The 12680-nt window shown below is 40.5% G+C and overlaps 1 protein-coding gene across 19 annotated transcripts in view; it reads right to left on the minus strand.

Annotated features, from left to right (window-relative positions):
* Positions 1-12680, minus strand: part of GPHN (gephyrin) — a 535600-nt gene that overhangs the window by 189012 nt on the left and 333908 nt on the right. For all 19 annotated transcript variants that reach the window (XM_074998888.1, XM_074998882.1, XM_074998890.1 and 16 more), the window contains one exon: positions 1381-1515. In XM_074998888.1, coding sequence (XP_074854989.1) covers positions 1381-1515 — 135 coding nt within the window. The remainder of the gene's footprint in view (positions 1-1380; positions 1516-12680) is intronic.

Raw genomic sequence — 12680 nt, forward strand, 5'->3', positions numbered from 1 at the left:
TTAGGGTGTGTGAACACTAGGAACTACCTTAGATTTAAATTTGAAGTTAGGCACTACACCCAAATCGTCAGCAGAGAGTGTACACACATTTCCCCCTTACTTCAAAGGGAGCCTGACTTCAAAGTCCTTCCTCCATGGGAATGGAGTAGTGCCCTACTTCAAAGTTATTTCTGTAGCATAGACACAGCCTTGCAGGTTTTATTTTAATGACATCATCCTATAACCTACCTCTCTGATACTTGTCATCCTGTAAGTGGCAATTCACTTGGAAAGCAAATGCAAAGAACAAAGTTTCACTGAACATCATTTTAAGAGCAATAAACTGCACAGTGAAGTCCATTACATGGTGCCACCAAAATCCTATCAGAGTCTAAAATTTTAACTCAAGACAGCTCCATTGGTGGCTACAGGTTAATACAATTTGGTGAGAGAAAGGAAATGAGACAGCAAGAAAATGAATTCCCAGACATCTGCAATCATTTTAGCAAGAAAAATAATCTCTAAGAATTATAACTTAGATAAGAAGGAATGTTTTCCATTTGCTACAAGCCTATTAATGTACCAGGTACACCAAAAAGAGAACTTTGTGTTATGAACAACACTAGATGAATACAAATGGAGAAAACTCTGACAGAAAGAAATCATTTTCATAACTAGCCTTGCAACTAGTTCATTCCCTTAGAGTCCACAGCACTGTTTTAAGGTGTAATATAAAACACATTTAAACAGAATTCACCTGAATAAATTAAACCAGCATTTGTCTGCAGGAACTGAGTAATAATCCCAAAAGGTTGGCATTAAAACTTTCTTTCTAGTAAAATTGGAGTTATTTTCAAATATGAGGCAGCAAGTATCCAAGTTAAAGCAAAACAAGTTGGTTTGAAAGAGTTTTCAATTAATCTCTATTATACTGGGGCAAAGAGCTGCCCCAGCCCAGGTGAAAAATGTGCACATATCCTTTGGGTGAAAGTACTCTAATAGTTTAATTCTGTTACTCAGTGGCAGGGTTGTATGAACTATTTCGGGAGTGAACAGAGAATTTTAAAGAGTGAACAGTCTCATGCTCATGATCAGTAAATTGCAGTAGGTAAGAGAAGACAAGATTTTTCATATATATAATATGCTTCACTGTTGCTACACAGAAGCTGCAGCAACGGTTCAATACAGTAGTCACAAAATTACATAAGACCTTTTGTAACAAACTTCCAGCCCCACACTGTAATTGGTATAGCAATACATGTAAGAAGCTATACTATCTTTTATTCATTTGTCATTTTCAATAATGTAACCTTGCATGCGAGCCTACCTTCAACAGCAGAAAGGAACTATTGATCAGAGTACACATTCAAAAACTGGGAGATGGTAAGGCATTGCACTTACTTTTGGTGTTGGACAGGATGCAGTGGAGAGACGAGAAGTGGCTTGGGCACGAGGAGATTCTGAAGGGGTAGTGCTGAGAGAGGCTGTGTCTCGTGGGAGCACTTGAACACCACGAGAAATGATGGAGTCTGGAATCTGAACAGGAGAAGAGATGCAGTTAACAATTGAAAATATACTGTACATAAAATGACTCAAAGGCTTACAAATGAATCAAAAACTGCTTCAGATACCCCATCTTTCTCTGCCCAGCCTTCTTTGGAATTCTGTTCTGCAAACCATATCCCTTTGGTAGTTCCAAAACAATCTATCAGCAAATATAAGGTCAGTTTCTAATTCCAGATACACAGAACATACCATAATTTGTCTTAAAAATTACATCTGTAATCAGATGCACAATATAAACTATAAACAGTTCAACAGGGGAGGGGACTAAAAGGGTCAGGTGATTGGTAACAAGATACAGAACCTTTTGCCTCTAAGACTAAAGGTCAAGTCCAACACATGCCAATAATGATCAAAATGTTATTGCCATACTTTGATTGTTTGATAGCCTGTCCTAAAGGAGGTAGACTCCCAATCCAATTCCTAGTGGACCACTGTCCTAATCACAAAAGCAATACCACGTATAGCACTAATTGATTCCTCCGCTGACAATCTAAGAACAAAGGTCAAGGATTGAAAATACATTCATTCTTATTCCATTCAGTGAAGTTATTGTTTCACTTCAAAGATTAAGTGAATTTGGTGTTGATGAAAGATGCTGGGTTTATAGCTCTGGAATCTGAAGTCCTATATTTATCCAAAGAGAAGAAAGAGCAAGGGCATCAGCACAACATATTTTTACCGACCCATTGATGTGCCTTGGTCTTTTGTTTTCTGTATGTCATTTATCTTCAAATGGCTTGGCCTCCCATTTTTAGCTGCAATTTAAAGGACCAGATTCTTAGCTGGTGCAAATCAGTGTAACTCACTTGAAAAAAAAATCGACCTATCCTGATTTATAACAGTGTGCAACAAGCCCTATTTAATTATGCATGCTGGAGTATGAAAGTAAATCTAGGCTTTACTTTTCTCTTTCTAGTTCTTTTGTTCAATTTTCTACCCAATCCCAAGTAAAAGAGATAAGCTTCCATCTTCCTGTCCCTGTGACATTTAGATCCACCCAACCAGAGATACCAAATTGTCTATTAAAATTGGACTGCCAGCTCAAATTATTAATTCGATTTTTCATTATTTTATAGTGTTTTTATAATATTTTAAGATACATAAAACATGATTTTGAGTTCAAAAGTCAGAAAAGTAAGTTCTAAGAGCTGTGAAGGCTGGTTCTACAATATATTCTGCAATATATTTTTTTCCTATGCTCTATGATGTTTTCCATACTGCTGTCTTCAAAGTCCCACTTCATGGGCTTGTCTACATTAGTCCCCTACTGCGCAGGGGACATGGTAATCAGCCCGATTGGAGAAGGCTAATAAGGTGCTGCGATGGATATGGGAGTTGTGGGAGTAAGGGAACTTGAAAGTTTGGGAGATACTTCAAAGCGCCCACAGCTACACTGCCTGTCACTGCTTTGAAGTTAGTAACTTCGAAGTTCCTGCGGTGGCCATAATGCTAATGAGGTGCTGCATATGCATCGCAGCACTTCATTAGTCTCCTCCTATCAGGCTGATTACCATGCCCTCTTTGAAGGAGGGGGGTAGTGTAGATAAGTCCCATTATATTAATCCTCTCTTTTTTCTAAGATAGCTGGATTATTTGGCCATCTTGCCCTTATATAGGGGTATTTTCTAACCCCTCACAATTGACATACACTGTAGTCAGTCATGGGAAACCATCTCCAACATATTAGAGCTTTAGAATAACATTTTGTAAAGTTTTCTCTTCTCAATGAGCATTTCACAGTCTAATGGGTCAATTCTTGTTTTCAATTTCCAAAAACTAAACAAAGGGAAAAAAATAAAAAGAGAAACAGTAGTTTCCACTAACCAGAGTACACACCTATGACTAGTCAAAGGCCAATATGAAGATATTTTGGCAGTGGCCACAAGTAAGACAGAAACAAGTAAGACAAGACAAAGCCTTGGTGAGAATCATCTCTCTACCTTCAGGCACTTTGAAAGAGGTGGATACTGGAATGCTTAGCAGCACGCTGTAATCTCGATCATATTCAGGCATCTTTTAATGATCTTCTGTGTAACAGGGACTGCAGAGAAGCCAGAAATACCTCTTTCACAGCACTGGAAGTGTAGAAGCAGAGCAGGGATAGGACAGAGGAAGAAGCCAGTGGGTGGGGACAGGAAGGGTATCCTTACTGTCTTGGTGATTTTATACCTGAAATGGAATATACCCACTGAAATGAGGCAGAATTTGGGTAGTCTTGAGGCCTGTCTAAGCCCGAACAATAAACCTTAATAGTAGATGCATAAGCTGCCTCATCCTCATCCCTGTGTAGGTACTTGAACCACAGCAGGAATTAACTTAGCCCTTGGGGTCTGACAATGATGAAGCTTCCTGTCCATTCCCACACTCTTCTGGATCTTTCTTTTCCTCAGGCTCATCATGTTCTTGACATACTGCCTGACAGTTACAAAGGTAGGGAGTTCTTCACAAATGTGTTCCTCCTCTCCGTTCCTGCCTTCTCCATAGGAATAGTTTTCTCCTTCTCTGCCCTTCCACTAGCATGCTCGCACCTGCATAGATAAGTTGTTTATGGACCTCTGCTATTCTCCTCCTTCCCTAGCATCCTGGATATTCGGTACAGGTTGAACCTCTCTTATCTAGGACTCATTGGACTGGCAACATCCATGGTCTGGCAGGACCATGGATGTTGCTGGACTAGAGAGCCCCAGCCACAGAGGTTGCTAAGAGCTGGGGTCTCAGCTGGTCTGGTGGGCAGCAACGGTGACTGGGAGCGGGGCCACCTCTGGTCCTCAGCAGGCAGTCCCAGAAGCCCAGGACGTGGAGCCCCGGAGGCTGGGGGTACCAAGCAACCACTGGCTCTGGCTGGGGAGCCCCAGTAGTCGGGGCATAGTGCCACCACTGGCTGTGGGTGGAGAGCCACCCCCACCCCTAGATAGGGAACCTCAGCAGCTGGGAGTGTGGAGCCAGGGCCACTCCTGGGCAAAGAGATGCTGGAGGCCAAGAGCACTGCTGGCTGGAGCAGGCAGCCCAGAGTGGTCTGACCTCCCCTGGTCCAGAAAACTCCCTCATTTAGGAAGGCTCAGGTCCTGAGGGTGCTGGACCAGGGAGATCCAACCTGAATATGAGTTTTTGTGTGGTGTGACAGTCCCTCAAGCTCACCACATTTGTGTGTTCTTGATGTACGCTAATGATTAGCTTGAATACCTTCTTTTCTGCTGCTCACAATTTCCCCAATCAGCAGGATGAAATGGATATAACTGAAAGTAGGATTATGATTTGGTGAAACTGACTGCAGCTGAGTTAATTTGGCATTTAGGAAAGCTATGAACATTGAAGGATGTACTAGAACCCTCTGTCTGCAGACTGAGAAAGACAAAAAGCATGTTCACATTCACAAGATTATTGTCACAGCCTAAATGGCAAGATAACTAATTAAAATACCAAATAGATTATGTGGAAACTGACATCTGCAACCCCACTGGTCAAGGAGAGCTTACCCACTGCCAGAAATAAGAGAAGTAGTGGGTTTTTCAAACCCATAGGATAAAAGCCAGGGGCGCCCCAGAGGGAATGAACTGAACAGGTAATGATCCCTCTCCTGCCATTCATCTCCAGCTTCTAACAAACAGAGGCTAGGAACACCATTCCTTACCCATCCTGGCTAATAGCCATTAATGGACCTAATTTGCATGAATTTATCTAGCTCTTTAAAACCCTGTTATAATCCTAGTCTTCACAGCCTCTTCTGACAAGGAGTTCCACATTTTGACTGTTGGGATTATGTTTTCCAATGTGCATTACTTTACATTGATCCACATTAAATTTCATTTGCCACTTTGTTGCGCAATCACTCAGGTTTGTGAGATCCTGAAGAAGTTTTCACAGTCTGCTTTGGTCTTAACTATCCTGAGCAGTTTAGTATTGACTGCAAACTTTGCCACCTCACAGTTTACCCCTTTCTTCAGAACATTTATGAATAAGTTGAATAGGATTGGTCCTAGGACTGACCCATGGGGAATGCCACAAGTTACCCCTCTCCACTCTGAAAATGTACCATTTATTCCCACCCTTTGTTTCCTGTCACTTAACTAATTCTCAATCCATGAAAGGATCTTTCCTCTTATCCCATGACAAGTTAATTTATGAAAGAGCCTTTGGTGAGGGACCTTGTCAAAGGCTTTCTGGAAATCTAAGTACACTATATTTACTGGATCCCCCTTGCCCACATGTTTGTTGACCCCTTCAAAGAAATCTAATAGATTAGTAAGATATGATTTCCCTTTACAGAAACCATGTTGACTTTTGCCAAACAAATTATGCTCTTCTACGTGTCTGACAATTTTACTCTTTACTATGGTTTCAACTAGTTTGCCCTGTACCAATATTAGACTTACTGGTCTCTAATTGCTGGGATCGCCTCTAGAGCCATTTTTAAATATTGCCATTATGTTAGCTATGTTCCAGTCACTGGGTAAAGAAGCCAATTTAAAGGATAGGTTACAAACCAGAGTATATTGTTCTGCAATGCCACATTTGAGTTCTTTCAGAATTCTTGGATTAATGCCATCCGGTCCCTGTGACTTGTTATTGTCAAGTTTGTCAATTAGTTCCAAAACCTTCTTTAATGACACCTAAATCTTGGAGAATTTCTCAGATTCATCACCTACAAAGGATGGCTCATGTTTGGGAATCTCCCTAACATCCTCAGCTGTGAAGACTGAAGCAAAGAATTTATTTAGTTTCTCCACAATTACTGTATTGTCTTTGAGTGCTCTTTTTTATCTCAATTGTGTAGGTGGCCCACTGGTTGTTTAGCAGGCTTCCTGCTTCTCATGTACTTGAAAACATTTTGTTATTGCTTTTTGAATTTTTGGCCAGCTGTTCTTCAAACTCCTTTTTTGGATTTTCATATTACATTTTTACACTTAATTTAGCAGTGTTTATTGTCCTTTCTATTTTCTTCACTAGGATTTAACTTCCACTTTTTAAAAGATGCCTTTTTCTCTCTCACTGATTCGTTTATATGGTTGTTAAGCCATTGAGGCTGCTTTTTGGGTCTTTTACTGTGTTTTTTACTTTGGGGTATACATTTAAATTGGGCCTCTATTATGATGTCTTTGAAAAGTTTTTATGTAGCTTGCAGGGTTTTTACGTTAGTCACTGTACCTTTTAATTTCTGTTTAACTAACCTTCTCATTTTTGCACTGTTCCCCTTTCTGAAATTAAATGCCACAGTGTTGAACTGCTGAGATGTTCTTCCCACCACAGGATTGTTAAAATGTTATTTTATTATGGTCACTATTTCCAAGCAGTTCTGTTACAGTTACCTCTTGGACCAGATCCTGCACTTCACTCAGAACTAAATCAAGAATTGCCTCTCCCGTTGTGGGTTCCTGTACCAGCTGCTCCAAGAAGCAGTCATTTAAGGTATTGAGAAATTTTCTCTCTACATCTCATCCTGAGGTGACATGTACCCATTCAATATGGGGATAACTGAATTTTTATTTTGATTGCCTCTCTCATCTCCCTTGGCATTTCACCATCACTATCGCTGTCCTGGTCAGATGGTCGATAATATATCCCTACTCCTATTGTCTTATTCGAGTATGGAATTTCTACCCATAAAGATTGTGTGGCACATTTTGATTCATTTGAGGTTTTTACTTCATTTGATTCTATATTTTCTTTTAGATATACTGCTACTCCCCCACCTATACAACCTGTTCTGTCCTTCAGAGATATTTTGTACCCCAGTATGATTCTGTCCCATTGATTTTCCTCATTCCACCAGGTTTCTGTGATGCCTATTATATCAATATCCTTCTCTAATACAAGGCACTCCTGTTCACCCATCTTATTATTTAGACTTCTAGCACTTGTGTATAAGCACTTCAAAGACTTGTCACTATTTATTCATCTGCCCTTTCCTGATGCGTTAGATTCTTTTTCATGTGATTGTTTATTTTCTTATCCAGCCCTCTTCTATCCTCTCCTCTTGACTAAAACCTAGAAATAAGACTCTCCTCTAAGAGAAGCCTCCGTCCGAGCCATGTCTCCTCTGCACCAATTGGCTTTCCCCCCATCCCTAAGCTTAAAAACTGCTCTAGGACCTTTATAATGCTAAGGGCCAACAGTTTTTAAAAGACTATAACAAATGCTTTTGAGAAAGAAATTTTATTTTTAATGAAAAATGGGATTGTCATAAAATGTACAAGTAGTTTATAGGGCAACCTCATGAACATTATTTGACAGATAGCCCCAAAAGTTAGAGGTACAACACCTCCCTGAAAGGTCTTGATAAATCAGATACATGGGATCAAGAAGTCAACAATAATTTATTGAGGAAATGTATTGACAACAGAAGAAACAAAACGTTATACAATATAATTATGAAAGAAGACTGAAATGCTAAGAAAAACACAGGGTGCTTCAGGAGAACGAAGATAAACAGTTTAATAAAAATGAATGGAAACCAAAAAAAAGTACTAATTTGATGACTCAGAATCAAATGAAATATTAACACGCACACACACAACCAACCCCCAATTTCCAAAACATCATCATTTCCCAAGTACAATAAACGCTCCATTATCTGGAACTCCTGGGGAACTGGGGGTGCTGCATAATCAAATGTGCCAGATATTGAAGTGTGGCCAACAGTCCCACTGCCACCGGCTGAGCAGCCAGCTCCCAGCCCTACTGCCACTGCCCCTAGCTGAACAGCTGGCCCCAGTCCCTGCAGAGCAGCTGGCTCCTGGCCCTGCTGCTGCTGTTGTGGTCAGCCAATCACATCCAGTCAATGGGCCCCACCTGGGTAACCGGCCCTGCAGAAGCCAACCCTGGCCAGGTAACGGGTCCCACAGCAGACAGTCCTGGCTGGTCAGTGGGCCCTGCTGAAGCCTGCCGCAGCAAGTCTACAGCATGCCAGTTAACCCAATGTGCCGGAGAACTGACCTTTTACTGTAGGTATTTAAGAATTTTCAGATAGCACTATTACCAGCATGCAACTATTCTTCCTAGAAAATGCAGCAGAAATTATAACAATTACATAATGAAGGGCCCAATCATGTAAACAGGTAATCTTTATTCACAAATCCTATGAGGATTTTCAGGGTCAGAACCTCAAATTGCAACTACCTTTACCTTACAATCTCACTTGTGACCCTGTTATCATTAATTTTACTAGAACAAAATCTCCCTAGCCAAAATTTCTCATGTGTGAATTCTTGCCAAGAGAGACTTTTGGGGAAAGTTTGAAATTAAGCAATGCCTTTGTGAATATAATGGGAAGATGTAAAACGGCAGCTAATACAGCCACACGTTTTTAAAATTAGCAAGTCAGGATAACTTGCATCCAAGAGTTTAAAATGAGCTGGCACATGAGCTCACTGATTTCAATGTCTTGGAACAACTTTACAAGAACTGACTCATGCTACTTTTCAGACCTTGTGCTTTCCACCATTTTTGTGTCAGTGTATGTCTATGTAACAAGCACTGCAGCATCACAAATACTGTGCTGCAGGTACACTGCTACAGTGTAGACTCTTACTACAGAAGCAATTTTTTTCTATTGCTTTAGTGAGTTCATCCTGTTACACAGGTGATAGCTAGGTCAACAAAAGCTAGTTGCACCTACAATGGGAGCAGGCTGAAATTTTTTTACAGCACTGAGTAATTTAACCTCCATGTTAGGCACAATTAGGTCTCATTCTTTTTTGTCAACATTTTAAAAAAATCCCTTTAAAGGCTCTTTCAACTTTTAATAACCTGCACTGTAAATTCAACTATGAATTATTAAACCAATAGAATACCTGTTCATTAAAGAAAATTACAGTGCAAATCTCTCTCTCTCTCTAGGAATGTTGTGCAACCCATCACTCTTCCCAGAGTGTTCTGTTTTCTGCATGTGGACCCAGGAGAGGAAATAACAATAGATGTAAATGGAAACGAGGAGATCACTGTCTGACACACAATATAGAGTACATAACCAGAAGCCCCATCTTTCTGCAGTCCTTCATGGGATTCCTTCTTACATAGGCTAAAGTTAAAAACATAGGATGTCTGACATTCACAGCCTTAATTTTGCCACAGCAATGCTGATTTCTAGAATTTTTAATTTCTGTGGTTTAGGAAAGAATGAAAGATTGACGCGAATTTGTAATAAAGCTATAATAAACCAAAAGAATGTAACAAGATGTATTTGTAAATCTCCAAACAGCAACACACAATTTATTCTCCCGTGGTAAAGGTGTGTGTTTGCCAATTCCTCATGACTCCCTTATTCCCATAAAGATGCCATGATGCAAAAAATCTCCTTCTAGAAGACAGTTATCACTCAAATTTTTATCCATAGGGAGCTCATTCAAGAGTGATTTGAGTGTACATTTTTTCTCATCTAGAGGTGAGTGGCTGGCCCTTTAGTTCTTTCAAACTATGTCTACTCTGTTGCAGCATGTTGACATAAGATATATGACTCCAGCATTGATGTACTTTAGGTTGACTTACTGCAGTGTCTACACAGTGCTCAGTTGATGGGAGAAACTCTTCCATCAACTTACCTTTCTCTTCTAGGGTAGAGTACTCGGATTAACTGGAGAGTAATCTGTGATTGATTTGGCACATCTCAGACCTGCTATAATCGACCCTTGGTTCATTGATCTCCCGGCCCTTGATCCTGGCTGTAGTGGAGACATAGCCCTGGAGTTCCAAAACCTAAATCTGTCTTTGTGCAATTGTAATGTTAAGATAGATGGAGTATCCACTGAACAGTATGGGACTAAACTGATTTCTGCCTTTGAGGAAATAAAAGGTCCTGAGTCAGGGCTGCAATCAGTTGTGCTGCACGGGTAAAGAAAACAACTGATTTTAGGTATTATGACAATGGGAATTATTCCCATTACCTCTACTCCTGTGAGCACAAACTAAAATGAAAGCTCAACTACTGTTTGTGTAACTTGCATGTTTTTGTTGGCACTTCCATAATTTAGTTGGGTAATCATGTATCAAGCTGAATGCAGTTAGTAAAATGAGAACCATATTCCACAATATTATCCAGGGACAGAGGGAAAAATCAGTTTAAGAACTTAATAGGGAGATAATTACAGCATAATAACTCAGTTGCATACCCCTCTTTACTGCTCTAAGCTTCAGTTTTTAGCATGGTAATTTATTTATGCTCACTGAGGAATTTAGATTTCCAGAAGAATTTAGTTTCCAGACCTAAGACAGATCCCCTTGTCCTTTTTTTTTTTTAAATCTAACACTATTATTCTTTCTTCCTTTCCCTCAGGCATGAACATGGTGACTGCTTCCCTGGTTTCCTTCTCTAACCCAGCACCTACTTCAGTGACTTCATCCCCTTCCAGCTCTTCATCCCTCACCCCTTCTCTCACTCCTACCTTTACCCTTCTCAACTGTTCATTCTCCTCAAGGGTCTTCCCCTCCTGATCTCTTCCACCTTAAAAAAGTCCAGTGCTGACTGCTTATCTCCCATAAATTACTGTTTTATTGCCTTTCCCCACTTCATCTCCAAGCTACTCCTCAGAGAATTCTTCTTACATGCTTCTCTATTTCAACTGCACACACAGCACTAAATACAAACTTCTTGTCCTAACTTTCCTAGCTGCTGATAATCTATTTCTGTCTTACTTTTTCAACCTTTTATCTCCACACAAGGTAAACTACCATCTCTTAACTCCAGTGAGATCAGCCATGAGTACCCATTTCTTTGTCATGATGACTCTGACAAATGGCAAAAGCTCCCAGCAAAAACTGGGGGTGGGGAGGAAGCACTTTGTCTTCCTTCATTCCATCCTTAAAATGTAGTGGTTTCATGGTGCATACAGTAAACAGCAATCTGAGAATACATAAGGGGGTGGCATTGCTTGATTTTTTAGTTGATCTGCGCACAGAAGAGCAATGGCATAAGAGCTAGCCAAAAAAGCTGAACATGGGAGCCTGATTGGATGCTTGGGGAAGGGGTATGCACTGGTCTGTTTGTAAGGTGTTTTTCTTTTCTTTTGTTTTTGACAGGAGCTTAGGAAAAAAGGCTATGACAGATGCAGAGGCAGCTCCTGAAGATGACTGGATTGGAACTAGTGGGATGTACATTATTCTGGAGAGGGTATCTGAAAGATGCTTCATTTTTATGAAGTGCCACTTGGTAGATTTGACGGAAGAGAAGATTTGAGGTATGTAGACTCAGCCAGAAACTAGAATTCTGAAGGGGAATGGAGCAGATGATGGTGAGAAGGAGAGAGGAGGCTGAAAGGAAAACTCAAGACTTGCAGATGCAATCTGTACTGCATAATTATGATAGCAGACTGCTGGATGAGTAAAGTAGCATGCAGAAGCATGTGGTTAAGAGAACAAAGCACAGGAAAAGGACAGCTAGCAAAGGAAGGCTAAAGAGCAATTTTGCTGAGTTGCAAAAGGAAGGGGGAAGGGCAGGCAGTACAGAAGATGAGGGGAGAGAGAAGAGAAGATATACAAGAAGAGAAGAAGAGCCAATGGAAGCAGTCAGCATTCGGAGCTCCAGAAGGATACAAGATGATTTCAGAAGACTGAAAATAACAGAAAAAGAATTGCAGTGAGAAAGAACAAAAGGTGGAAGGCTGGAAAAGTGCACCAGGAGCAGGAAGGAATGCATCTACATTACTGGAGACTCCCTACTGGGAAGAACAGATACGCCTGTCATCAGAACTAATCTGGAGCACAGAAGGGTGCACTGCCTCTGCTGAGATCTAAGGCTATGTTTACACCACTTCATAAAGTCGATTTTAACACAGATAGATTTTACAATATCACTGTCTTCACTGTGAACACCATTAAATTGATTTTTGGGAATGCTAAGGTTGATATTATCTCTCCTGATGCTGTCCAACAAACCTCTGCCAGTCCAAGTCTATTGCATCTGTATCTCTCCATCTCCTTCCAAAGCAGCTCTAATTTTCCAGTTGCCCACAGTGTTCGGACATTCCATATTCCAATGGATAGAATACGTGTTAGCTGTAATTTTCTTTCGGTAGCCAACTTATCGACCCAACCCCCACTGCTCAATTGGTATTGCAGACCTTGTTTATCTGGGAGACATGTTAGCCGGCATCTTTTGTTGTTTAGTTGTACTGGCATCAGATTTCATTCGTATTGTTGTTTGA

The sequence above is a fragment of the Carettochelys insculpta genome, chromosome 6 (assembly GCF_033958435.1).
Source record: "Carettochelys insculpta isolate YL-2023 chromosome 6, ASM3395843v1, whole genome shotgun sequence".
Taxonomy (NCBI): Eukaryota; Metazoa; Chordata; order Testudines; family Carettochelyidae; genus Carettochelys; species Carettochelys insculpta.